We start from the raw sequence: 27,643 nt of genomic DNA, 5'->3' as shown, positions 1-27,643 counted from the left end.
ATATATATATATATATATATATATATATATATATATATATCTCAGTGGCGTGCAGTGGTGTTCTGAAATGAGGAGGCACATTTTTTATATGAATCAATGTAAATTCATGTGCATTACTCTTAACATTGACACATCTTCCTTGTTAAATGAACATTACTTTACATTAGGGTTGGGCGATGTCCCCTAAATTGGCAGTTGACGATGTTTACAGTAAAACATCGTGATGGACGATGATATCGTCGGGGGTGGGGGGTGTATTTTAATTTTTCGTTATTATATAATTATTATTCATTATTTTACTTTATTACTTTATTTATCCCTTTGACGCGTACAATCACACCGGTGTGATTAGAACGTTCAGTGCAGTGCATCACGTGATCAATTGCCAAATTCAAATGTGCGCGTCCATCTCTAAACCAGAGATGGACGCGCGCAGCACTTTTCATATATCACAAATATGCAGTGTTTTCAACCACATAATGTTTATTTTAGGTTTTTGGATGTTTAAATACATATAAGATGTTGTGAATCCAACAGAACCTGTGGCACAAACTAACATGGCGACGCCCATAATGTGTATAGCTCAACTAACGCAATCATTATAAAGTTGTTTAAACAGCAAAACACATCCACTTTCACATATTTGACAATCGGAATATCAGATATTTCATGTTATAGTTAACAAATTAGTGAATATTTTGAATAAAAAAGGAAAACTGAAATAAAAGCAGATCATCAGTCATACAGCGCTGCGGTGTGTGACATGACCGGGTGTGTCTCATACGTCCTGAAAAGTAGTGATGTCCAGTTTGCAAACGAATCGTTCTTTTTAACCGGTTCTTTTCAGTGAACCGGTTGAACCAGTTCACCAAATCGGTCTGAATCGTTCCAAACATCTCCAGTTAGCAAACACGAATCCACAAATTACTAAAGTTACTCACTTTTTGACGTGCCTGACACTACCTTCCGAAATAAACCAACATCCCGGAGTTATTCAGTTACTCCAGCAGTACAGTGACTTAACCTGCTGTGAAGAGAGAACTGATGATGACGGGCACGAGCTGCAGAGCAGCTGATATGAGTGAGCATGCGCGGCGCACACGAACGAACATACACGGCCTCTCGTTCTCGAGTCAAGAACCGGTTGCAGCGGTTTTCGGATCATCAGTACACAACCGAGAACCGCTTCTTTCGGACATGTCCGATTTGAGAACCGGTGCTGATGATACTGCACATATGTGCAATTTTTCAAGAGAATGAAAAGCACGTTAGTCAAGTTTTGTTGAACATCGGACAGTGTGTTAATATAAAACATACTGTAAATATGTTTATGACTTAATTCAAAATACAAAACGTTTATTGTGCTTTTCCAAATACACCATAGCAGATTAATAGCATAAAATACTGTACATAATACTGTACATAATAAACTACATGCCAACATGAACATAATATTTTGTACACAGATCAAACTAATGTTCAGAAATAGTTGTACAAATGTATTTTTCTATATTAATGTTATTTAAAAAGCAATATAGTGAAAGTTGTGCAGTTGTGCTTTCAAGTTAATTTTTTTTAAAGATTGGAAACATTTATTTATTTCATAAATAATCCATGGACAGTTTATTTAATTTCTAAACAAGGTGATATAAAGATAACTACAGCAAGAGCAAACAAGCGACTCCTTTTGAATCGCTCTCGCAGTTCTCGAATCTCAATCTCGTTCTCGAGTCAAGAACCGGTTGCAACGGTTTTCGGATCATCAGTACACAACCGAGAACCGCTTCTTTCGGACGTGTCCGATTTGAGAACCGGTGAGCTGATGATACTGCGCATGCGTGATTCAGCGTGTGATCTGAAGCTACCGAACAGTAATGATCACAGCACCGGTTAACTATGACAACTGATGCTATGAGAGGACTCTGGTGAAACATAAGTTTATTTAATTACAAATAAATTGTAATGTAAGAGGATCATGGTTTCTGCTCTGATGAAGACTAATTTATTTACTTTATAACTGTAAAACTTTGTTTGCACATCACTGCCTGTATATGTCATGTGTTTGGATGCTTTAGATGCAAAACTAAATTGTAAGAAACGCTTCAGATTATAATGTTTTAGTTGACTGATGTTATGATTACTGACTTTATATATTTGAATGTGTTAAGTTTTTTTCATCCCGGCCCGCGATAGACGACGTCATCGCGGATGACGTCATTACGTCGGAGCGTAAAAGAACCGTTTTTTTCAACCAGTTTATTGAATCGAACTCTCTGAAAGAACCGGTTCGCGGAAAATAACCGAACTGCGGGCTCTTTGATCGCCCCCTGGAGGCTGGATGCAGTACAGGTCATAAACCCCGCCCTCTCAATGCAGTCGAATGAGACTTCAGTGAAAACTTAAAAATAAATTCTGCTTCAAATAAAACTTTCTGAAAGATGGTTCTGGTCATTTAAGGTAGTTGTTATCACGCTGATATATATTCAATTGTTCGTTTTTGTGATGATTTAGAATTTAGCTAGCAATTTGATGCTATAAAAACGGGGCGTGTCGTCGTGATTCGAAGTTGATTGACAGCTTGTCTGAGGACTGTCGGAGCTTCGAGGGGAGATTGAAGATGTATAACTAACTGTTAATTTTCGATTTCTTTGTTATTTAACACCAACAAAATGAGTTGTTCAGCAGTAAACTGTATCACTGAACTTTTCTCAGTCACATTAAATGTGGGCGTTATAAGCTAATTAATAAATGTTATTAGTTAAGATAACACGCCTAACATTATCCATGACAGGAAAAAGCAGGTGATCGTTATCTGGCAGTTACTAATTATTTTTATGGGTATAAAATAATAATTAGCAGGACAAAACTAATGATAGCTTACTCTAATTATAGCAATCGATCTCCTGTAACGTTAGTTGAACTTGATTTAAAATGGCAGGACCGTTTCTGACGATTTAGAGTTGTTTCTAGTGGCATATTATATTGAGTTTATCTACTGAATTTGCTGTTTCAAAAATATTATTGCTCTAGAAACATAATAGCCTATTATTTTATAGGTAGAATTTTAAATTGTGTATAATTTTTATAGTCTATTTAAAATACATGAATGATGACGCGCGTCTGGGCACGAGTTTGATATCGCGCCTCCGCCTCCGGCTCCACTGACGATTCCTTCTGCGCATGCCCAGGCTCCAAACTTTTTTTTTTCTGACGTATTGCGTAACGTGTCGGCGCCCATTCATCGGCCCATTTTGGCTTCAGTTCAATACAATGGAAGGAAGCGGCGTCGCGTCGTCCATCTTGACGCATCACCATGGAAACAATAAAGTGATACGTTCTAAATAACGGTCGCCTTGAAAAACTCACGCTGGGGGGTCAGCCAGAATATTTTAAACTTACGTGCGAAAGGGTTATTTTATTTCCCAACTAATGACTCATCGGGCTTTCCAATAGGTTGCACGTGAGGGGAATAAAAAGGGCGGGGCGGGGGCGTGGCATCACGATGGTGTCTCTCCATCGTGATGTCGGTCAAAATGATATCGTCCATCGGCACAACCCTACTTTACATTACATCAAAAATGAAAAAGAGAAACCAAAGACAATTCTATTTTGTAATTTTACAGTAACAATGTATTGTAATAAATGTTCTATTTATCAAAATCTCAAGTCAATCTCATCAAGTTAGTGTTTTAAGCATTACTACATTCATTCCAAAATAATAACTGAAGGCAATAATGATTTAAACAATATATTTTATTTGTGTATTGATGTTTTTCATCTTAGGCTATGTTGGATCATCAGTCATGCTCCGTAAACACCGTCTGTCACACACACGAATTGTATTTTTAATTTCACCAAGCTGATTGCACTAAAAACCCCCGCAGTCATCATGCTTTCAGTCCATTTCAAGTTTGATTTTGAGGTGACATAAAGCAGTGATATCTAACTCGGTGATCTGTCTTACTTACTTTTCAATTATTTGTTCAGTCAAACTGACGCACGGAACGAGCAAGTCAACGAGAGGCGGGATTTATCGCACAAACCAATCATATCCAATCATAACCAATTACATCCAATCATAGAACGATGGAGACATTGCCTCCTCTCACGTGACTTTCCCCCATTCATTCTCAATTACCCCCCACAAAACCCACCGCACTCCTGATGATCTGATGGTCTGATGATTTTCTATGGTTTTCTATGAGAGCAAAGGGAGACATGACTCCTGCTGTAACTTCACGTGGGGCAGCATGTTGGGCAGTGTTCCTTAAGAAATATGAGTGACTTGCGCTCTTTTTAATGTCATAATTTGTAATATTTGTGTTGTTTTATATGTAATATGGATTATTTTCTTATCCTATTTTTTTTTGAAGAGGCACTGCCTCTCTCGCCTACTCGGAGGAAACGCCCCTGATATATATATATATATATAGCTAGTTTAGTATAGGCCTAAACTAGACATTTATACTAAATAATAATAGTACATAAATAAAACTAGAATACTTAATATTGGAATATTTAATTAGACATGATGAACTAAATATTCTGCTACAAAAAAAAAAAAAAGATCTGAAATGCCATAAGGGACTCGGAATCGGTCAATCTGTTCATTAAGAATCTTCTGAATGAACCGATTCACTAGAACGAATCAGATTTTCCAAAGCTACGCACAGAGATGAAGGACCGTTGAGATGAACCGATTCACTAGAATCAATCAGAAGCTACAACCGATTCAGAGAAATAAATCTGATTTTCCAGCGCTATATATCATTCTCCTAAAGTCTAAACATGAAGGAAATCTTACAGCTCATTCAGTTAAACTGACAGATGAGGATTATTTGTAGAGCAAATTTATGATTTGTTTCAGTCTTTTTGAGCGGAAATTCCCCAAACCGGAAATGCCTCTCATAATCAAACACGCAGTCGGGCTCGTCAGGAAAAACAGAGATTATCTAATACAGACACACACCACAACATCATGGAAGTTATTATGAGAGAAGGATATTACTGAACTCACCAGTAGTTAGGATGGAAACTGTTTTGGTTTTCGCTAGTCTGAAAATGGCGTCTTCTCTGAAGATGAAGGCAAACTTTCAGTTTCGATTCTTCTTCTTCTTCTCTTGTTTAATGACGGACTGAAAACAGCTTAGTTCATTACTGTTCAACTGAACTGGACGAGAACTGAACTGAGTTTATATCTCACACTTCTGACTTCATAACTCATCTCATATATCATAATTCTGAGAACCAAAGGTCCGAATTATGAGATAAAAGTCGTAAAAAAGTAATATATATATATATATATATTTTTATATGCTGTTTTTGAAGACAACACATTGCTACAAGCCCTGCATTAGCAGCAGATCTATATATGAACACACGTTCACAGGAAGTGCCTCTGACAGAGCTTGATCAAGAAAGAGCAACACGACTCAAGACTTTATCAGTTTATTGGAGTCTGTATATAAATACACATGCACATTTCAAATGTAAACCAGTGAACTCGAGTGCAGCTACACCACATCCCCGTATCATGCAGGACGTCCGATGATCCAGTCCTCCACCAAAGCCACGTTCAGGTCATCTCCATATAAATAAATAGCTTTATCAAATGTGCACTCACAGAGTGAACTCTTATGTACAGTATTCATAGAGCCCAAGCCTGCCGTCGAAGGCGAGAACATTCATTAAACCAAAGGCAGAGCGGGAAACGCTGCTCCGTCAGGACACACGCGTCTGTGACGAGCTCGGATGAGTTACGGACAGGAGACGTGTGCATCGGTCTGAGAGTATGATAAGGCTGAGGTGAAAGAAAACGTGTCAGACTCGCTCTCACGACACACCAAACACACGAGCCGTCAGCGGTGGACACGTCTGTTTAGTGTTATTTACAGGATCAAACAAGCGTCCTCTAGATACTCTCACTCTTCATGCCAAACTAAAGCACGGGCGCTGCCATCCCACGCTCTTCCCGTCTGTACATTCGTGCCGCCGTCAGGTGCAGATATGGCTTTGGATGGGCGCGTCTCCTCCTCAGTTGGTGTTCATGGACACGTCGCGGTGGGGCCCGAGCTCCTCCTCCTGCTCGTTGTCGTTGAGATCCTCCTCCTCCTCGCTCTGAGCCGCGGCGCCGTCGTCCCGCGGAGCGTCCGTCTCGTCCGGAGCCTCGCGGTCCAGAGCGAAGTAGCCCGTGCCTTTGACCGTGTCCTGCCGCTGGTAGAAGAGCACGTACGCCGCTTTGGACTGAACAGACACAGAGAGAACATCATTCAGAGAGATATGGACACTCACTGAAGGGCGCTGGAGACACCATCACTGTCACCGACAGGTTCTCACCACGATCTGCTCCTCGCCGGTTGGAGACACGCTGCTGTCGTCGAAGTTGTACCACTTGTGATCCTCCTTGTTCTGGGCGTAGGCGGTATCTGAAATCACCAACAGTGCAGTTTCTGCTCTGAATACTAAGAGAAACTGTTATTTCTATATATCAGAAGCTGTAGGAGCTCATAAATCATCTACAGTAAGGTGTGAAGAGACTGAAATCAGCCCGTTAGTGTCTAAACCTTTGACAGTGCTCGAGTATTACTGTCTCGTCGTCACTCTCGTGAGCTAACGGTCTCGTCACACCCTGAAGGTGAGGCAGATCAGCTCGGGATACTCACAGTGTCCTCCTCCCATGCCTCCGTAGTGGTTGGACACAGCGATGAGGTCGTAGCGGCAGGGCCCCGCGTTCGGGTTGATGAGGAACTCCGACATGTCCAGATCCCTGAGGATCAACAGAGCAAGAGTGTTTACACACGGACACACACGCTTCTGTCTCGCTCGAGCTCGTGACGTACCGCAGCGGGAAGTCCACCAGCGAGTCCAGCTTGTCCCTCATGTAGCGGCTGTAGGAGAAGCGCTTGAGATGGACCACCAGCACCGGCGGCAGACACCACAGGTCCAGCTTCTTCGTGGCCTGCTGGTGCTGCTTGCAGTTGGGACAGTACCTGAAACACACAAACACAGACACACACACAGGTAGAAGACGTGACGAGAGAGGCATCATGGAGGCTCAGATCAGGTCTTTAGATGTCACGTGTGTTAGAAACATCATGATCTGTCATCATATGAAGACACACGTGTGTGGCACAGGCTTTTATTAGAGATCGTCAGTTTTACCAATATTTTTCCTGATGTTTCAGCATTTTCCTATAATCGGGTATCAGTTTTGTAATATCAGATTCACTCATAAATGGCTCCATCTTGTGGCCGTTTTGAGAATTGCCCATAAAGACGGCCATTAAAGTAGTGTAATAGTAAAATAAGAGTCTTATCTAGAGAAAGCATCACTCATTTTCTAAAAAAAATAAACATTATATACTTTTTAACCACAAATGCTCGTCTTGCAACTGCTCTGTGATGCTCCACGCATGACGTAATCATTTTGGAAAGGTCACGGAAGTACCGATCCAGTGTTTACAAAGTGAACGTCAAAGACTAAGTCAAACAACCTTTACAAAAAAAGGGTTAGTTGGAGGAGAAAATGAGATGGAGTTTTTCGCCTTTCCAACATGATTACGTCATGCGTGGAGCATCACAGAGTAGTGCAAGACGAGCATTTGTGGTTAAAAAGTATTTTTTTAGTAAATGTCCGATGGTTTCTCTAGATAAGACTCTTATTCCTCGTCTGGGATCATGTAGAGCTCTTTGAAGCTGCACTGAAACTGACATTTGGACCTTCAACCCGTTGAACCCCAGTGAAGTCCACTATATGGAGAAAAATCCTGGAATGTTTTCCTCAAAAACCTTAATTTCTTTTCCAACTGAAGAAAGAAAGACATGAACATCTTGGATGACATGGAGGAGAGTAAATTATCAGGACATTTTCATTCTGAACTGAACTAATCCTTTAAGCGCAGTACGAACTGACAGAGACATCTATGGACTTTGAAGGTAATCAGCTGACCTAGCTAGTTATTTTTAATGTCGATGTTTTATTGGATGTAAATATCTGGATGTTGTTGAGAAGAAAACTAAAGGGACACTGGTTATGCTCATCTTTGCTCATTCCTCGAGTAAAACGGCTCTTTATTTAATTAACCGGAAGTGATGCGATCTGTTCTACAGAAGTCAGTCTGAATGAAGCTCAGCTCACACAGAATTCAATGCAAACCAAGCAGCTTTCTGTTGGCCAACATGCTGTAATCACATGACCGGCTGGATCACATGACACTCCTGTTGTGTGGATTCATACTGGAATGACCGCAGTAATGGTAACCGCACCTTCACTTTTAGTGTTTGGAGGTTTCACCAAAGAGCTCACAACCCAAGAGCCGACACTCTGATACTGTTTGGGTAACAGCCACTAGATGGCGCTCCGGTAGCGCGGCCGCCATTATGGGGTGAAAATACTAACTGGACCATTGAATCCTTCACATCTTACACACCCAAAATCGGTGAATTTCACTGCCAAATCAGAAGCGCAGTAGAACAGTTTTTAAATGAAGTCACCAGTAAATTGTATGATCCGACAGTAAATGTTGTATTGTCTTATATGTTTTATTTTACCAGTTGTGGAGTCCAACCATTCATCCATCTGAGTTAGCCTACTTTATTGAGTATTTCCATTTTATGAAACTTTACACATTTATTAATAGTAAATGAATAATTAATACATTTAAGATCATCATGTTTGCAGCGAACAATATATTTCAGACCTAGTGGAGTAATAGTAATAATATCTAGATCTGAATTGAAATATATTGTACGTTTTAATGGATCACGCTACAAACATAATGATCTTATAATACATGATGCATTGCTGTGTCCGTTATCCCATAATTCACACTTTTGGACACTTTTGCTTTAACGGACATTAGACAACACTGCAAAATCAAGCTGTTATATTCATATATTTATTGTCCAACATTCCCAATTTTTCTGATGCATGTCCTTAACCCTCTGGAGTCTGAGGCTGATTTGGGGCCTGGAGAAGTTTTGACATGCCCTGACATTTGTGCTTTTTTCAGTTGTTCATAAACATATAAATGACAAAAGTGTCATTACACTGTATTCAGCACAAACTAGGCTACAATAATATGTGAGGAACATGTATGTACATGTTTGTGTTTTTGAAGGAATAATGTTTATGCGTGGTTATTGAAAAAACAAAAAACTTAAGTCACTGAAATAAGGCCAAAAAAAGTATATTAAATCTGTGTTCACAAGACTTCTGGGTATTGGAGGTTGTAGACTAGAGTTTTTGCTTCAGAATTATGTAAAAATTATGCTGCCTACTCCTTCATATAAAACAATATATTGATTTAGTTTTTGTAAGACACTTTTTGTCAAGAAACAGTATGCGTGGAGGCGTGAATCATCATGAATAATGGGTCATTTACACCTGAGAAGACAAAAGAATTGCATAGTAATGACCTGAAATGACTTGCATATTAATGAGGCCTTTCAGTCAGGTAGGCTGTGAAAAAAAACCTCTGTAATAATGTCTCAGCTCATCATAAACAGCAATACTGTGAAATATTATTACAATTTAAAATAATGGTATTCTATTATATTCTTTAAAATATAATGTATTTCTGTGATACAGTGATATTCCTCACTTGTAAGTCGCTTTGGATAAAAGCGTCTGCCAAATGAATAAATGTAAATGTAAATAAGTGTCTGAACAGTTATGTTACCTCTATGGCATTTCATATAGGCTTTTAGCTTAAAAGCATGCACATTTGGAGAAATATTGATGGATTCTTATATATTTATGTCAATTTTCTATACTGAGAAGTAATATTTATTGTCATCACTATGAGTGCTGGATACTGTTTTTTCAATTCATACTTGCAGCCGGAGGGCGCTCTGTACACCTTTAGGCCACAAATTCATATAAAGAAGAAAAGGAACTAGGAACTAACGGCATGTCTTCTAGAGATCGCTAACCATTGCTTTAACATCCAAATAAACACTTTTCAAGACAATAAATACACGATTGAGATGATGAATGCATGTATTGCCTCTGAATTTGCGTCTGAATAGCGCTGGCTCCGTGGGCGTGGCCGCATTAGTGGATAATGAGCTGAATCACTGACTTCTGACATGTCTCTCTTTTCATACAGATTACATAAACACAGAATTTTTGTTTTCGATTTGACTTGCACGATTTAAAACCTGACATTTCAACGTTTCTTTAGACACAAGTCTAATTTTTCTGTGATTAGTATTCACTAAGTTACAGTTCATTTTCTGAGAACTATCAGATTGGACTTCGTTCAGAGGGAGAGGAGAAATCACGCATCATGTTAGTTTTCTTTATTTTACAAAGAGCACAACATTGTGTTTTTACTCTGAGTGTACACAAATAAAAGAAGACATTCTATAGTTTCAATTGATATATTACTTATGTCTCTATGACAAGAAATGACGGAGTATTTTAAGTCTGTTTTGCTGCAATGTGAAAAAAATCCTGCAAAATGTGCCGGCGCGTTTTCAGACCTCAGGGAGTTAATTTAATTTCATATGTCGGTATTAATTCAGTGTTTATAAGCCTTTTAAAGAATTTTAACCCAAACTGACTGGGTTTCTAGAGAGCAAAGGTTTTGTGAAAAAAGTGGAAGACTTAAACACAAAGTGTGTAAAATAAACTGTATAAAGGATTTGATGATCACTAGTGATAGTATTTTATTCTGTGTTGTTGGATTTCAGCTTTAATGTACATTTTGTTTTATCAAAGCAGCTGATATTGCCATAGAAACTAGTGACTGACACTCGCTTTCACCCCAGAATGGCAGAAACTGGATCATGACATTGAGTGTCGCTTCTTGTCAGTGTGTATTCTTCGTTTCACTCTGCTCTGTTTATTAGTGTCTCAAGCGATGTTAAGATGAGAAACAGCTGAGCCTCACCACGGGTCATCTGCTCCCAGCTTCTCTTTGGTGGTGAAGAGCTCAATGCAGTCCTTCAGCTTGTAGAAGCTCTTCTTCTGGGGCTTATACTCCATACTCTCGTGCTTCTCGAAGTCCTGCGGAGGAAACGGTCAAGGATTCACGAGCGTCTCATGACACCAATGACTTCTGACAGGAAACATGAGAGATGACGTACCTCCGCCGCCGATTCATTGAAGTGCTTCCTCTTCATTTCTGGCTCCCAGTCCAAGGAGAGATAGCATCTATCTGCAGGAGAACAAGGCAGACATGTCAGCTCACGGTCAAATCACACGCTCTCTACAACAACAACAACACGGCTCCCACCGCTGAGTCTGGTGTGGTCCTCGTCGAAGCGGATCTGCCGCGCCTCTCCCTTGATGAAGTTGGCGTCAGTCTTCCCCATGTTGTTGAACTGGAATGTGAAGAGGCGCTTCTTCTGGCCGTTGAGCGTCGGGCCTTTGCTGCAGTTCTCCGGCAGGACGCCGTTCTCCAGCTCGTTGTCCCCGCCGCCCACCGAGTCCTCCGACTGGCTGTTGTCGTTCTCCGAGGGCAGCTCCTGGTCCTGGCTGGACTCGTCGTCCGGCTCGTCCGTCTCCATCTCACCTGTGGGACGAGCCAGGCTTCAGTACCTCTTAAACATGTCGACACACGGCGGGCGGCGCAGGTTCGTTAGTGAGAACGTGTCAAACAGCATGCTTACTAGGCGACCCCTCCTCCATTATACCATTGGTGGCGCTGCCGTTGATGGAGTGATGTTTGGGCGAGAGCGTCTCCTCCGACTCCTCGTCCTCAGCGGCCGGCCGCACGAAGCGACTGAAACGACACAAACTCTCAGCCTGCAGCTCATGATGACAAACAAACATCACGTCAGACCAAGGCTTGTGTGATTGTGGGCGGCCGTACGCACCAGAGGCGCAGCAGGAGCAGGTTGTAGAGCTTGTCCTCGCTGATGGTGCGCGGCACGCTGAGCAGGAAGGGCTGGCCGAACAGCGGCGTGCTGGTGTGGTTGAAGCCCGACTGCTTGTATTTCTCCCGCAGATGAACGGGAATCACCACGTGATCCGTGTCCTCCTGCCGGTCGACGGCCAGCTCGAACCTGCTCCACACGGACACGGATATCAGAAACACGCACTGACCTCACAGTGACCTCAGTGATGACACTCACACATAGATGTCGTCCCGCTCCATGATGCTGCTCAGGTTCTCGTTGGCGGCGAAGATCCGGTGAAAGCGGTGGTTGTATATGTCCGTGACGATCATCTGGACGGGAGAGGAAACACAGTGAGTGAGGTGAAGAAGATGAAATACCTTCTTCATGCCGACGGCGGTTACCTTCTGAGCCGGGACGCCCGACAGTGCCGAGAGCGACGCGCACAGGTCCGAGATGCAGCCCACCTTAGGCACCGTCAGTTTGTACTGGAACACAAACATCAGTCACATGTGTAACACGGCTCACGCAGCGCTGCAGAAGATCCTGACGGACGTACCTGCGTGGGTTTGGCCAGAGGGTCCAGCCACACCAGATACACCTCCAGCGTCCGCTCCTTCTTCATGGGCAGAGGAAGCGTCAGGTAGCAGAAGGGGTCGAAGGTCACCGAGATCTTGGCGCACACGGGACAGACCAGCGTGGACTTGAAGAGGCCGTGGAAGATGTCCACGATGATGGAGTCGTTCCTCTTGATGTGGTTCTCCCAGGCTTCTTCTGCAACCACCTGCAGGAGATCACAGGTCACATGTCACCGGCGCACCTCATCACTCAACTTTACATTTACTGTGTTTGAAATCCATATAGTAAATAATGACTGCGTCGTTTCCTCTTTAATTTTCACTTTCTTCTGCAGTGACAAATGATTTTATCTTCTACTTTCACTTGAAAAATGTTTCTAATCCACAGCACAAGTTAAGATGAGTGGCCTTCAAAGCTAATGTTTAGCATTTGGCCTTCACATCGGCCTACATTTGGCCTACATAAACTCAAGACGGTGTGTTTATGAGAGAAAACTTAATTTAAGACAGTCGACCACAATGATTAATTTAGACTTTTGTAATCAGATTTTACTAAATCATTATTAACCTTATTAACACTGCAAAAAATGCTGTTCTTACTTAGAGTTTTTGTCTTGTTTCTAGTCAAAATATCTAAAAGTTCTTGAATCAAGAAGCATTTTCTTGACAAGTAAAAATCTTTTCTTGTTTTCAGGAAAAATAAGTCAAAATTGAGTGAGTTTTTCCTTAAAACAAGCAAAATAATCTTAATCCAAACTGAAAACAAGATTATATCGCATATTTTTTATTTGATATAAGATTATTTCGCTTGTTTTAAGGAACAATAAGTCAAAATTAAGTGAGTTTTTCCTTAAAACAAGCAAAATAATCTTAATCCAAACTGAAAACAAGATTATATAGTTTATTTTTGGTTTGAAATAAGATTATTTTACTTGTTTTAAGGAAAAACTCACTCAATTCTGACTTATTTCTCCTGAAAACAAGCAAAATAATCTTAATCCAAACTGAAAACAAGATTATATAGTTTATTTTTGGTTTGAAATAAGATTATTTTACTTGTTTTAAGGAAAAACTCACTCAATCTGACTTATTTCTCCTGAAAACAAGCAAAATAATCTTAATCCAAACTGAAAACAAGATTATATAGTTTATTTTTGGTTTGAAATAAGATTATTTTACTTGTTTTAAGGAAAAACTCACTCAATTCTGACTTATTTCTCCTGAAAACAAGCAAAATAATCTTAATCCAAACTGAAAACAAGATTATATAGTTTATTTTTGGATTGAAATAAGATTATTTTGCTTGTTTTCAGGAAAAACTCACTCAATTTTGACTTATTTTTTCTGAAAACAAGAAAATAATTTTTACTTGTCAAGAAAATGCTTCTTGATTCAAGAACTGTAAGATATTTTGACTAGAAACAAGAAAAAAACAGCATATTTTGCAGTGTGGTGGCATATTAGAGAGCGATATGTTCCATATTTCTCACAGTATGTTCATATTTCTGCTTGATGAAACGGGACATATTCAGAATGATATTATAATGATATTATATTGAGAATGAGTTGATAACTGCACTTCAGATGTGCTTCTGTTCATCAGTGCTCTAATATCTACTTCATGAAGGGACAGTGAAAGCGTGTTCTTGCCGTATCCGTGTGTGAGCTCAGGCGTTAGTTAGCGTCTGACTCGTGTCGTGTGTGATGATGGACCTTGTCGGGTCGGCCGTCGGCGTCCTTCAGCTGGATGTAGGGCTTCTTCCGGATGCGGTTCAGGTCCTCGTGAAGGCCCGTCGAGCAGGAAGGCCAGCAGCTCGTGAGAGTCCTGCTGCTGGTAGCCCGAGAACTGAGGCGCGAAACCGGCCCCACCTGAGTCTGAAAACACAAACACAGACACCGAGAGATCCAACCAAACGTTTAACAAACATCCAGCAGCCCAACAATGGAGGTGGGAAAGAGGAAAATGGAAATGGCTGAGAAAATGTCAGTGATAGTGTTGCATTAAATACAGGTGTCAATATCTGCAAGTACCAAAAATAAGATGAATCATTATTCTCTGGATAATTAAGTAAGATTATCCATGCACATGTGTTCAATATATAACTGAACTGAACTGTCTTCTTCACAGCAGAACTTGTCTCATATTAGATGAAGTTATCGCACAGATTACAGTACTGAATTCAGTTCTCTTTCGCCTCTTCTTCTAGAGTTGGTTAAAATCGCTTGAATATGTAAACTGACAAGACAAAACGTGCAAATGTTTCACTCTACACAATCAACCCGTGAATGTCATGCGTGTCGAAGCATGGGGCCTGGTCCGTACGGATCATGGATCAGCTGGTTAACCCCTACCATCTGTGTCTGTGGATGTCAGAACACCTCCTCATCTTTACCTTGAAGGGTCTAGGCGTGACGTAGCTGTATTTCCCCGACCACAGCTGCTTGATGAGCTCGGCGTAGGCCTTGGCGATCTCTCCCTTCATTCCCAGAGGATTGTCCTCGTTCAGCTCCTCCTGGTACTTGTCCTTCAGGAAGAACTCGGTCAGAGGAGGGACGTTACTCAGGCACTGCGACAAAATCAACAATGGACACTAGGGCTGGGTATTGACACAAGTTTTCAGAATTCCAATTCGATTAATAATCACATGCTTTTGATTCGATTCGGATTTGGATTATTTTGGATGTAGTATTTCAGTTCCAGTACATGGCAAAAAAAAATCTCAACTAATGCTTGTAAACTACACATGAGAGTCAGCTGGTGCTACTATAATAATACTGAAGGTTAAATTAACTTATTTATATACAAACACTTAAAATACACTCAATGATGTTTTTATTATGAATAAAGTTTAGAAATACTTGTTTTTTTGAAATGCAAACATTTAAATCGCGGCTGTCGTAACTGATTTATTCAAACATGCATTAAATATTGAAGAACATTATAATGAATATGTAACGGTGCATAGCTATATTTATCAGAATGCTGCTCTCTAGAGTTCACTTTTCTAGCTGACTAATGAGTTTATGGTCACTGAATATGTTTTTCTGAGGTAAATGTGACGTCACGTGACATTGAAGCTGTTTTATTGACGTCTTTCCGAGGTTGAAGCACTGATTGAGCGATTACACGAGACATGATACGGATTTCAGTAAGTTGTACTGTATATTTTAACATACCTTCAGATGTTCATGATTTATTTCGCTGTAACTGGTATTAAAGCGGAGGAGAGGATGATCACATGCTTCTCTTTAACTGAGGCGCTAAAGCGATCTGTCACGCCACATTAAACAGCGCCAAAACGGTGTTTATTTTTTGAATCTCATAATAAGATGGACGTCATTTGAAATCTGAGACTTTGTTTCATATCAAAAGTAACAAAGATTATTGTGATTTATTGGATGGGAGGAGCTACATATTCTGCTCAACTGAAAACAGACTAGACTAATCGATTCTTGGGATTTAAGAATCGATATCGGTTCGTAAAAATGAGAATCGATTAAAATCGAGAAATCAATATTTTTTACCCAGCACTTATGGACACTGAAGCACAGCTGGATTCTGTCGAAATACGTGCTCAGGCTGTCTTTAAATCAGTCATCTGACACGGATTATAACCGGAAGGACATGAGGAGGTCAGGCAGGGTCACCTGTGTGGCCGAGTTCATGAAGCAGGTGTTTCCCAGGTTGGAGAGGCCGCAGAGGCCTGCCTTCTCGGAGCGCCGGCCCTGATCCGAGTACTCGTAGCTGCTGCTGTACGGAGGGTAGGACGGCAGGCCGTAGCTGGAGTTCTTCAGGCTGTGGACACACGCAGACGGTTGAACACGGACAGAGACCCGACACGGCTACAGCAGCAGGTGACAGCAGATGATCCAGGATCATGCAGCTCAAAACATGCAGGGAAAGCAGAAGAGAGACGCCTCGCTGTCCGCTCCCTGACGGATATTACACATCACAACAAGAGTGTCGTCTGGATTCACTTCACCAACGCCGACAGATTAATGACATTAACACTACATCATGGGTCTGACATTAAGAACAAGCACACCAACTGAAGAGGAAGGCCACGCCTTATATAAACTACCCTGATTTAGTGTCATGGTCCCTCCAAGAGATCAAAAGAGTGACCGGAGAGTAGGATCAGTTTGATCACAATCTGATGATGTAAAATACGAGCATGTCTGGATCCAAACGAGCCCACACTCAACACAACATTACACCAAAGAGTCTCTGCGAGAACTGGAGCAGAGCTGGAAGTGGATGGTTCCCACATGATAATGACCCAAAAGATGCAAGAAATTCAGTGCAGAAGAGAGAAATGGAGAAAACTGGAAGGTATCCCATGACACTGGAACTGATTCATTAGCCTAACCCAGGTAATGTCAGTCCTGAAGAGCCACTGTCCAGCAGAGTTCATCTCCAACCCTGAGGAAACCTCACCTGCCTGTAGCTTTAGTGATCCTGAAGAGCTGGAGTATCTTCAGGTGTGTCCGATTAGGGTTGGAGGTGAACTCTGCAGGAGCGACGTTGCCTAGCCATTCACAACCCCTCCCCAAGCCACGCCCACCATTAACCCCTCCCGAGCCCCACTCACTCATAAGCCCCTCCTCTGAGTCCCACCCACTCATAAGCCCCGCCCCCACAGGCTTACTTGCGGCCGCTGAAGCTGCTGTTATGATTGTTTGTGAGAGATGAAGGGCAGATCTTTGGTAAAGCAGAGAGAGAGGAAGCACCAGATGACCTTCAAAAGACAAGAAGAGCATGAGTTACAGGAAATGACGCAACCCTCGGGAAGAGATCAAGCAAACAAGCCAGTGTCAAAGCATCTGATGATCCGTGTGACGATCCGTACGTCCCAGCGACTCACTTGAGCGCCGAAGAGCCGCGAGGCCACGAGCCGTCTTCATTCTTCTGTTCGATCACTAGCACCTGCGGACAGAAGACACGCTCAAAGCACACATTTCACCCCTGAACTCTGTGGTGACTGGACTATGAGCAGGTGACAGCGCCTCACCTGTCCCTGATAGAGCCCGGCGTCCTGAATGGTGCTGTCCGGCTTGTTGAGCGGCTCGAACGTGTTGCTCATGTACTTGTTCCACAGTCGCGTCTCCTTCTCGTCGGGAATACTGAACAGCTTCCGCATCTCTCGCTCGATGGTGTCTGTCGGGACAGAGGAGCAAAGATCTCAATCAGAGACGACAGGTTAGTTCATTCATTCACAATAAAAGCCTAAATTCAGTCTGTTCATCATATAAAGTGAGCGTGTCTCTTCAGAAGAGCTGGACTAAACCACTCGATTCACATGGATCTCTTCATGAAGCGTTTTATTAGTGTCAGTGGAGGGACAGAAATCTCTCAGATATCATCAAAAATATCTTATTTTGTGTTCTGAAGATGAGCGAAAGTCTTACGGGTGTGGAACGACATGAGGGTGACATAAACTTACATTTCTGAAACTATACCTTAAAAAACAGACAATATTGTGTCTAAAATATAACACAATGTTAACTTGTTATTTCTTGAACTGGTGTATGGAATCACATTTGCACTTGTGTTATTCGGGACAGAAACATCACTCGTGCATTATATCATGCTATAAATATAACAATTTTTGCCCTGAAATCTTGAATTTTAGAGTAATTCTAACTGTATTCCACAGGTTTCATCACACAGAGAGTTGTTGACCTGCTTCACATTCATCATCAATCAGCTGAATGAAACCAGATCAGTGTCTGACACACACATCTGAACTGAAGCATGTTTCCATATTCAATGAATGAACAACAGTAGCTTCAGATTAAACTAACTAGATGATAAATGACTTGAAGATAAAGTGTAAAGATAAAGATAAAGTTGATAGTGACTGACTGAAACCAGACGCTGTGTCAGTGGATCAGATGATGGACAGGATCTCAGACTGTGTTCAGTACCTATAGTGTCTGCTTTGCTGAAGCGTCTGGTGACCATGTTGTCCATGTTTCCGTCTTCACACAGCTTGAGCTCGGTGAGGTAGACTTCCACCTTACAGTGTTTGACGAACATGCCCTGCTCCACCACCTGAGGAACACACACACACACACACACACACACACACGAGAGACAATCAGCATCACATGACAGGTTCGACTGCACTGCTGATATGATCAGATTGATCTGAACAATGACTCTATCATCTTCATCATATGTTCCTGTTCATCACTGTGAAGCTGCTCTGAATCTAAGCCTGTAGAAATAAAGCGGACTCGAGTCCTCAGATCATGTGACGTCTCTGCGTGTCACACTGATAAACATGATGTTCTTCCTCAGGGTTTTTCCAGCACAAATATCTAAACATTCTTTAAATCTGGACACATCAAAACCTTCAAAATGAAGTGAGTTTGTGCTTAAAACAAGAACAAATATCTGCCCATCAGAAAAACAAACTTAATTCAAAGAGAAAACAAGATTTTTCTGGCTCCACTGACAGATATTTGTTCAGACTCAATCATTTTGATGCATTGAGCTCAAGTTCAGATGTTTGTACTGGAACTCATGATGAAGAACATCAGAAAAGAGCGATAAATCAGAGGTTTTTGTCAGACGTCAGCGTGTTGTTGGTACAGGCGAGCCGGAGGAACGTCTATTTTAGCAGCAGCTGAAGCTCAACAGCTGAAGGATTCCAGACTATTTATTTCGCGCGGCCTGAAACGCGGCAGGAAAACCCCACGCTCGTCTCTCTGTCCGGACGCCCGCTCCTTCCTTCACCCAGAGTCCTCCCTCTCCGCCCTCGGCCGGCGCGACCTTCCCTGGACCCGCGCGAACCTCGTCCCAAAGCCCAGAAGAGAGAGGAAGCAGTGTCCGAACCTGCTGCATGCTGGAGTCCATGTGTCCGGCAGTCGGTCATGTGCTGCTCCGGTCAGCACAGGAATAGCTCAGAGCCACCCGACACCCTCAGCACACACACACACACACACACACACAGAGAGAGGGGGGCGGTGGACGAGCCGGTCTGATCTGAACCAGAGCAGAAGAGTCAAACTGATCACAGTCCAGCCGCATGAACTGTTCTTCTCCTCTCTTCACTGACACACACTTCACCATTCATTCCCATTCACCAGCGTGTGATTATATTCAGTATCCGTTCATTCAGACACACATCAGGTGCAGCACAAAGACACTTCTCTCAGCTAACACAGAAACTATGAGAGAGTCAGGTGATGCTAACGTTACTGTGATACTGAAGGTTCAAATGAAAGGATTCTCAATCTGTGTATCACCAGCACACAAATGCTAAGACATGCCGTATTTGTTAAAAACTGAGCAACACATACAAGGACAATAAAAGAGGGCCAACAACAGAGCCCTGAGGAACCCCACAAGAGACAGGCGCTGTTGTTGAAACACACTTACGAATGATCTATTCAACAGACTTGAACCACTCTAAAACCGTCCCACCAAATCCAAATCAAATGGGAGAACCGCCTTATAAGAATCACATGGTCTATTGTGTCAAATGCTGCGTTCAAGTCCAGTAGAATCAGAGCTGCAGCGTTACCTCTGATTATAAGAAGGTCATTAACTCTCTTAAGAGTGAGACTCTTAATTATCCAGGACTTAAAAATGACATTAGCTGTGAATAAACCACCTTCTCTAAAATCTTTGATAAGCGTGGTAGTTTTGAGATGATAATCAGTCCCTCCAGAATTTCGCGGGACTTTTTTCTGATTTCTGCGGCCTAAAATGACTGATTTTGCTGCGGCATTTCTCAAAATTTGCGGCAATATTTGCAGCATTTCTTGTGTAATTTTTTTTTTTGTGAAAATACACCAGAATCAATATTCTTCTAACATTTTTATTACTTTTCTGAGCTCAAGAACCACTGGGCTCTGTAATTTTGAAAAGGAGAACACTGATAATAACTTAAAATATAACAAACATTTTATTTCATATGTAACACCAAATAAAACAAAAAATATATATGAAATGTTACATTGCAGTGTTTCCCAAAGGATTTTGTGAAACTATGGGGGCACGGTTGTCATTTAGAAGGTTTTGTATATTTTATATATCAAATATGATACAACAGGCTTTGAGGAACATTTATTTGTTCATCTCTCATCATTCAATCATCATTGTATGCATTTGCATTGCATTGCATTGTGTTTTGCCCCCCACAATAAAAAGTATAGAGCTTTCATCGTAAAGCATATCTTCTTACCAAGACATATTGTAAAAGATATAGTGACAAATTATATTTATATGCATTTTATGAAAGTAGTCTGCTGTACTGTTATACAGATCTCATTGATTTACATAAATAACTGCAGCAAACTGCAATTTTTGCTCAGTTTTGGGCTCTGAAGCTGTTTTCCCCCTCCATACTCTAACCATATCATACTATATGGGCCATAAAATCCTGGTGTATCATATTATAACAAAACATAAAACACATGCAAACTTCTTTTATTTTTTGTATAAAGATTCAAAAAACTTATGTTTAAAAAAATGAATTATTTTCTGACTATTATATTATTTCAAGCTTTACTGGGTTGATTAGTATTTTTAGCTATAATACAACAAAAAAGAACCTCAAATATAACAGTGGCCTACTTTTGAAGTAATACACAAAATGTATAAAGCAAACAAATGTCTCAAACAGATTAAAGTGCAAAAGAACATAACTATATAGTTCGAATGTAAACAATCAGTAGACAAGCGGTGTCAGAAAGGTGAAGTAGTTTCCTGCTGTTTTTAGGGGTGACCCTGGAAATATTATCGAATACATTTTCATTCAGCGTCTCCTTCACTTGTTCCGTCTTGCTCCTCGTCCATTTTGGGGCTGTTTACAGAGTGCGTGAACTTAAGCATTGATGGAAACGATGTCACTCAGAGCGTACACGCTCGTGTGTGTGTGTTTGTGTGAGAGAGAGAGAGTTGTGCGCTTACAGCGGGAGCGGGGTTGTTGCGGTGGTTGACTGACTGACAGATGCATTGCCGAAGCAACGCCGCAAACAGTTGTTTATTGATCGATTCAAGTTCAAAGCACGTACTCTACTTCGAAGTGGGCTTTCCTTTGGCTGAATGTACGTTGTGATGACGTCACATACACGATTGAGACGATGTATGCATGTATTGACTGAATTTGCGTCTGAATAGCGCTGGCTCCGTGGGCGTGGCCGCATTAGCGGATAATGAGCTGAATCACGGATTTCTGACATGGCTCTCTTTTTATACAGATTACATAAACACAGAAGGTTTGTTTTCGATTTTACGTGCACGATTTAAAACCTGACATTTCAACGTTTCTTTAGACACAAGTCTAATTTTTCTGTGATTAGTATTCACTAAGTTACAGTTCATTTACTGAGAACTATCAGATTGGACTTCGTTCAGAGGGAGACGAGAGATCACGCATCATGTTAGTTTTCTTTATTTTACAAAAAGCACAACTTTTTGTTTTTACTCTGAGTGTACACAAATAAAGGAAGATATTCTATAGTTTCAATTGATATATTACTTCTATGACAAAAATGACGGAGTATTTTAAATCTGTTTTTGCTGCAATGTGAAAAAAATCCTGCAAAACGCGCCGGCGTGTTTCCCGACTCCAGAGTTAAACACCATTAAACACCATCATTAAACGCCGTCATTAAACGCTGTCATCATTAAACACCATCATTAAACACCATCATTAAACGCCGTCATTAAACGCTGTCATTAAACGCCATCATTAAACGCCATCATTAAACGCCGTCATTAAACGCTGTCATTAAACGTCATCATTAAACGCCATCATTAAACGCCATCATTAAACGCCGTCATTAAACGCCATCATTAAACACCATCATTAAACGCCGTCATTAAACGCTGTCATTAAACGCCATCATTAAACGCCATCATTAAACGCCGTCATTAAACGCTGTCATTAAACGCCATCATTAAACACCATCATTAAACGCCGTCATTAAACGTCATCATTAAACGTCGTCATTAAACGCCGTCATTAAACGCCGTCATTAAACGTCATCATTAAACACCATCATTAAACGCCGTCATTAAACGCCGTCATTAAACGTCATCATTAAACGCCATCATTAAACACCATCATTAAACACCATCATTAAACGTCATCATTAAACGCCATCATTAAACACCATCATTAAACGTCATCATTAAACGCCGTCATTAAACGTCATCATTAAACACCATCATTAAACGTCATCATTAAACGTCATCATTAAACGTCGTCATTAAACGTCGTCATTAAACGTCGTCATTAAACGCCGTCATTAAACGCCGTCACTAAACGTCATCATTAAACACCATCATTAAACGCCATCATTAAACGTCGTCATTAAACGCCGTCATTAAACACAATCATTAAACGCCATCATTAAACACCATCATTAAACACCATCATTAAACACCATCATTAAACACCATCATTAAACACCATAATTAAACGGCATCATTAAACACCATCATTAAACGCCATCATTAAACGCCTTCATTAAACGCCGTCATTAAACACCATCATTAAACACCATCATTAAACGTCGTCATTAAACGCCTTCATTAAACGCCATCATTAAACGCCATCATTAAACGCCATCATTAAACGCCGTCATTAAACACCATCATTAAACGTCGTCATTAAACGCCATCATTAAACGCCGTCATTAAACACCGTCATTAAACACCATCATTAAACACCATCATTAAACGTCATCATTAAACGTCGTCATTAAACGCCGTCATTAAACACCATCATTAAACGTCATCATTAAACGCCGTCATTAAACACCGTCATTAAACACCGTCATTAAACGCCGTCATTAAACGTCATTAAACGTCATCATTAAACGTCCATCATTAAACGCCATCATTAAACGCCATCATTAAACGCCATCATTAAACGCCGTCATTAAACGCCGTCATTAAACACCATCATTAAACACCATCATTAAACCCCGTCATTAAACGCCGTCATTAAACGCCGTCATTAAACGTCGTCATTAAACGCCGTCATTAAACGTCATCATTAAACGTCATCATTAAACGTCATCATTAAACACCATCATTAAACACCATCATTAAACACCATCATTAAACGTCATCATTAAACGTCATCATTAAACGTCATCATTAAACACCATCATTAAACACCATCATTAAACGTCATCATTAAACGCCGTCATTAAACGTCATCATTAAACACCATCATTAAACGTCATCATTAAACGTCATCATTAAACGTCGTCATTAAACGTCGTCATTAAACGTCGTCATTAAACGTCATCATTAAACGTCATCATTAAACGTCGTCATTAAACGTCGTCATTAAACGTCGTCATTAAACGCCGTCATTAAACGTCATCATTAAACGTCATCATTAAACGTCGTCATTAAACGTCGTCATTAAACGTCCATTAAACGTCATTAAACGCCGTCATTAAACGCCGTCATTAAACGTCATCATTAAACACCATCATTAAACGCCATCATTAAACACCATCATTAAACGTCATCATTAAACGCCGTCATTAAACGTCGTCATTAAACACCATCATTAAACGCCATCATTAAACACCATCATTAAACACCATCATTAAACGTCATCATTAAACGTCATCATTAAACGTCCATTAAACATTAAACGTCCATCATTAAACGTCGTCATTAAACGTCGTCATTAAACGCCGTCATTAAACACCATCATTAAACGTCATCATTAAACGTCGTCATTAAACGCCGTCATTAAACGGCGTCATTAAACGCCATCATTAAACACCATCATTAAACACCATCATTAAACGTCATCATTAAACACCATTTAAACGGCATCATTAAACACCATCATTAAACGTCATCATTAAACGCCATTAAACGTCATTAAACGTCGTCATTAAACATTAAACGTCATCATTAAACGTCCATCATTAAACACCATCATTAAACACCATCATTAAACGTCATCATTAAACACCATAATTAAACGCCATCATTAAACGCCATCATTAAACGCCATCATTAAACGCCGTCATTAAACGTCGTCATTAAACGCCATCATTAAACGCCATCATTAAACACCATCATTAAACACCATCATTAAACGCCATCATTAAACGCCATCATTAAACATTAAACCCATCATTAAACACCATCATTAAACACCATCATTAAACGTCATTAAACATCATAAACGCCGTCATTAAACCATCATTAAACGCCATTAAACGTCGTCATTAAACGCCGTCATTAAACACCATCATTAAACGTCATTAAACACCCGTCATTAAACACCATTAAACACCGTCATAAACACCATCATTAAACACCATCATTAAACGTCATCATTAAACGTCATTAAACGCCGTCATTAAACGTCATTAAACGCCGTCATTAAACGCCGTCATTAAACGCCGTCATTAAACGTCGTCATTAAACGTCATCATTAAACGCCATCATTAAACGCCGTCATTAAACGCCGTCATTAAACGCCGTCATTAAACGTCGTCATTAAACGTCATCATTAAACATCATTAAACGTCATCATTAAACGTCATCATTAAACACCATCATTAAACACCATCATTAAACGTCATCATTAAACGTCATTAAACGCCGTCATCATTAAACACATTAAACATCATTAAACACCATCATTAAACGTCGTCATTAAACACCATCATTAAACACCATCATTAAACACCATCATTAAACGTCATCATTAAACGCCATTAAACGTCATCATTAAACATTAAACACCATCATTAAACACCATCATTAAACGTCATCATTAAACGTCATTAAACACCGTCATTAAACACCATCATTAAACGTCATCATTAAACGCCATCATTAAACGTCATCATTAAACGTCATCATTAAACACCATCATTAAACGTCATCATTAAACACCATCATTAAACGTCATCATTAAACGTCATCATTAAACGCCGTCATTAAACGTCATCATTAAACGTCATCATTAAACGTCATCATTAAACGTCATCATTAAACACCATCATTAAACGTCATCATTAAATGTCATGATGAACACGTAAGATCAGTCGCTTTTACAGACTCGTTATATCTCGTATAAGCAAGATGGCCGCCTCGGTTTGTAGTGTCTTTGGTACTTAAGTTATTTTTGTTTGTTTGTCGTGTTTTGAGTAACTTTTTTCCGATCAGCTTTACTAGGGACAAACTCCTAGACATCAGAAATTACACACCTAATAACTTTTAAACATTCAGACGTTTTACTGGACATTGTAGTTGGAGGAGCTGCAATCGTATACAAGCGCTCCAAGCAACGCAAACGAGGAAAGTGCCGGCACACTCGTGAAATTCTGTTTCATTTTCGTTTATATTGTGTACATGTACATAAATATATATATTCGCTGCTGTAGATACAATACATATTGCACAAATCTCAAATCTGTCTTGTGTTCCAGATATATACCAGTATGACTTTATTTAATTTTACTTCTTATTCTCTTAATTTTACCTATTTAAATGTTCTTTCTGTTCTCATATGTGTGTGTGTGTTTTTGTGACATATCAGGACACAAATGTGTATAATGACATGGGTATGACATAGGTATTACAAGGAGAGGGTGACTTATGAGGACATTCCCCATGTCCCCACTTTTCAAAAGGTTTATAAATCACACAGAATGAGCTTTTGTGAGAAAGTAAAAGTGTGCACAGTTTCCTGTGATGGTTAGGTTTAGGGTTAGGGGTAGTGTAGGGGGAGAGAAAATACGGTTTGTACAGTATAAAAACCATTACGCCTATGGAATGACCCCACAATTCACAAAAACAAACGTGTGTGTGTGTGTGTGTGTGTGTGTACCTTGCGGGCGATGGGCTCCTGTCCCTCCGTCAGGCCGTACCAGCTCACCAGGCGGCTCCAGCCGTCGGCCGGCAGCAGGATGTAGTCCAGCTCGTCGATCAGGTGCTCTCTGATGCCCGTGGCGTCCCCATCTGCAGACGGGACAGAGCAGAACTACTTTAGAGACCGTGTCAGGACAGAGCAGGCCGGAGGGGGCGTTAGGAGGCAGTGTCCCCCCAGATGACACAACGTGTCCCCTAATCACACGGTCATTCAGCACACTCATGACTGAGAGCAAAACCCGTATTTGTGTGGATTTGGTCATTCATGTGTTCCAGGACCAACATCTTCAGCAGCGTTTATCCCACAGGAACACGAACACATGACTGATCAGCAGTGCTTATGTTTGTTTATATCATGGGATATGTGTTTGAGTGACCCGTCAGGAGGGATGGAGACGGGACAGAGCTGAAGCGTGTGTGTGACCCCTGTCAGGACAGAGCAGAGTGTCATGAGGGATGGAGTGAGTGATGTTATGTTAGGGAGGGAGGGACACGCACCTCTGAGCAGCCCGCGGTTGTCCACCGGTCCCGGGTACACGCTCTGCTCACCCATCTGGTACTTGTCCCAGCTGTCGAAGCCCACATACTTCTTCCACTGCTTGAACCAGTGACTGTCCACCAGATACCTGCAGGAAGTGACATCATATCAACACTGACTGACCGATCGTCTGATTCGCGTGATCTCTAATGACAGCTCGTGTTCCTCACAGAGCGCGTGTCTGACGCGACTCATCATCGCGCGCGTCTCACCAGGTGTCTGCTCTGCGCAGCGGCGTCTTCAGGAGCGTCGCGATCTCTCCTCTCTGCGTCTCCACATCCGCCGCGCCGCCTTCCGCCATCTTCACTCGAGCACTGCATGCTGGGAAGAGCCGCTGGCGTCACCACGCACGCCGCCGCATCTGTGTGACGTCACGACGCCTCTGAACCGGAGGAGCGTTGTGAGCATAATGTTTAATTTAATAATTGTGAACCTAAAGAAGAGCTTTCCAACATGTAGTGTTATTAAAACTTACACGATTAAACAGTGTTTATGTGAGGAAACACGTCATCTTAAAGTGACATCTTTTTTTTGTTTGTTTTTCTTTTCTTTTCTTTTTAATTGACATATAAAGACAAATATTACAGTTCAAAGAATTTAACAACAATAGAATTAAGCAAACACAAAAACAGTAAGGAAACAAACGAGAAAATAAATAATTATATGAACAATGGAGAAAACAAAAAACAAAAAACAAACAAAAAAACCCTATGAGTCAGAGGTAATATAACTTAAATTATACTGAAAAAAAGAAGAGAAGGGTCCCTTTTTTTCTTCCTTGAACATCATAAAAAGGCATAAATATTA

At 40.8% G+C, this 27,643-nt stretch overlaps 2 protein-coding genes across 7 annotated transcripts in view; both read right to left on the bottom strand.

Moving 5' to 3' along the window:
• The window catches only part of LOC125246006, a 52,227-nt gene extending 46,944 nt beyond the window's left edge, over window positions 1-5,283 (bottom strand). The window contains 1 exon segment of the mRNA XM_048156838.1: window positions 5,018-5,283. The gene's annotated coding sequence lies outside the window, so the exon portion shown is untranslated.
• Window positions 5,284-5,432: 149 nt separating this feature from the next.
• On the bottom strand, window positions 5,433-27,208 carry LOC125246008 (ubiquitin carboxyl-terminal hydrolase 15-like). Of its 6 annotated transcripts, none has more exons than XM_048156845.1 (22): window positions 27,049-27,208; window positions 26,797-26,924; window positions 26,258-26,388; window positions 18,351-18,477; window positions 17,435-17,580; window positions 17,288-17,349; window positions 17,072-17,161; window positions 16,071-16,218; window positions 14,816-14,989; window positions 14,136-14,297; window positions 12,404-12,628; window positions 12,249-12,332; window positions 12,082-12,176; window positions 11,824-12,012; window positions 11,617-11,729; window positions 11,241-11,519; window positions 11,092-11,162; window positions 10,896-11,011; window positions 6,840-6,989; window positions 6,663-6,766; window positions 6,337-6,425; window positions 5,433-6,243 (listed from the first exon to the last, which is right to left on the bottom strand). In XM_048156845.1, the coding sequence occupies exons 1-22, from the start codon at window positions 27,135-27,137 to the stop codon at window positions 6,034-6,036; spliced, it is 2,982 nt and encodes a 993-aa protein (XP_048012802.1). In that variant the 5' UTR covers window positions 27,138-27,208; the 3' UTR covers window positions 5,433-6,033. The 6 variants fall into 6 exon arrangements, with proteins under 6 accessions (XP_048012802.1, XP_048012803.1, XP_048012804.1 ...); XM_048156846.1 differs by having other exon boundaries at window positions 11,641-11,729; XM_048156847.1 differs by lacking the exon at window positions 17,072-17,161.
• Window positions 27,209-27,643: the final 435 nt, after the last annotated feature.

The sequence above is a fragment of the Megalobrama amblycephala genome, linkage group LG14 (genome assembly GCF_018812025.1).
Source record: "Megalobrama amblycephala isolate DHTTF-2021 linkage group LG14, ASM1881202v1, whole genome shotgun sequence".
In the NCBI taxonomy this organism is placed as follows: domain Eukaryota; kingdom Metazoa; phylum Chordata; class Actinopteri; order Cypriniformes; family Xenocyprididae; genus Megalobrama; species Megalobrama amblycephala.
The sequence above is the reverse complement of the archived record's forward strand: the minus strand, read 5'-3'. Positions and strand labels throughout refer to the sequence as shown.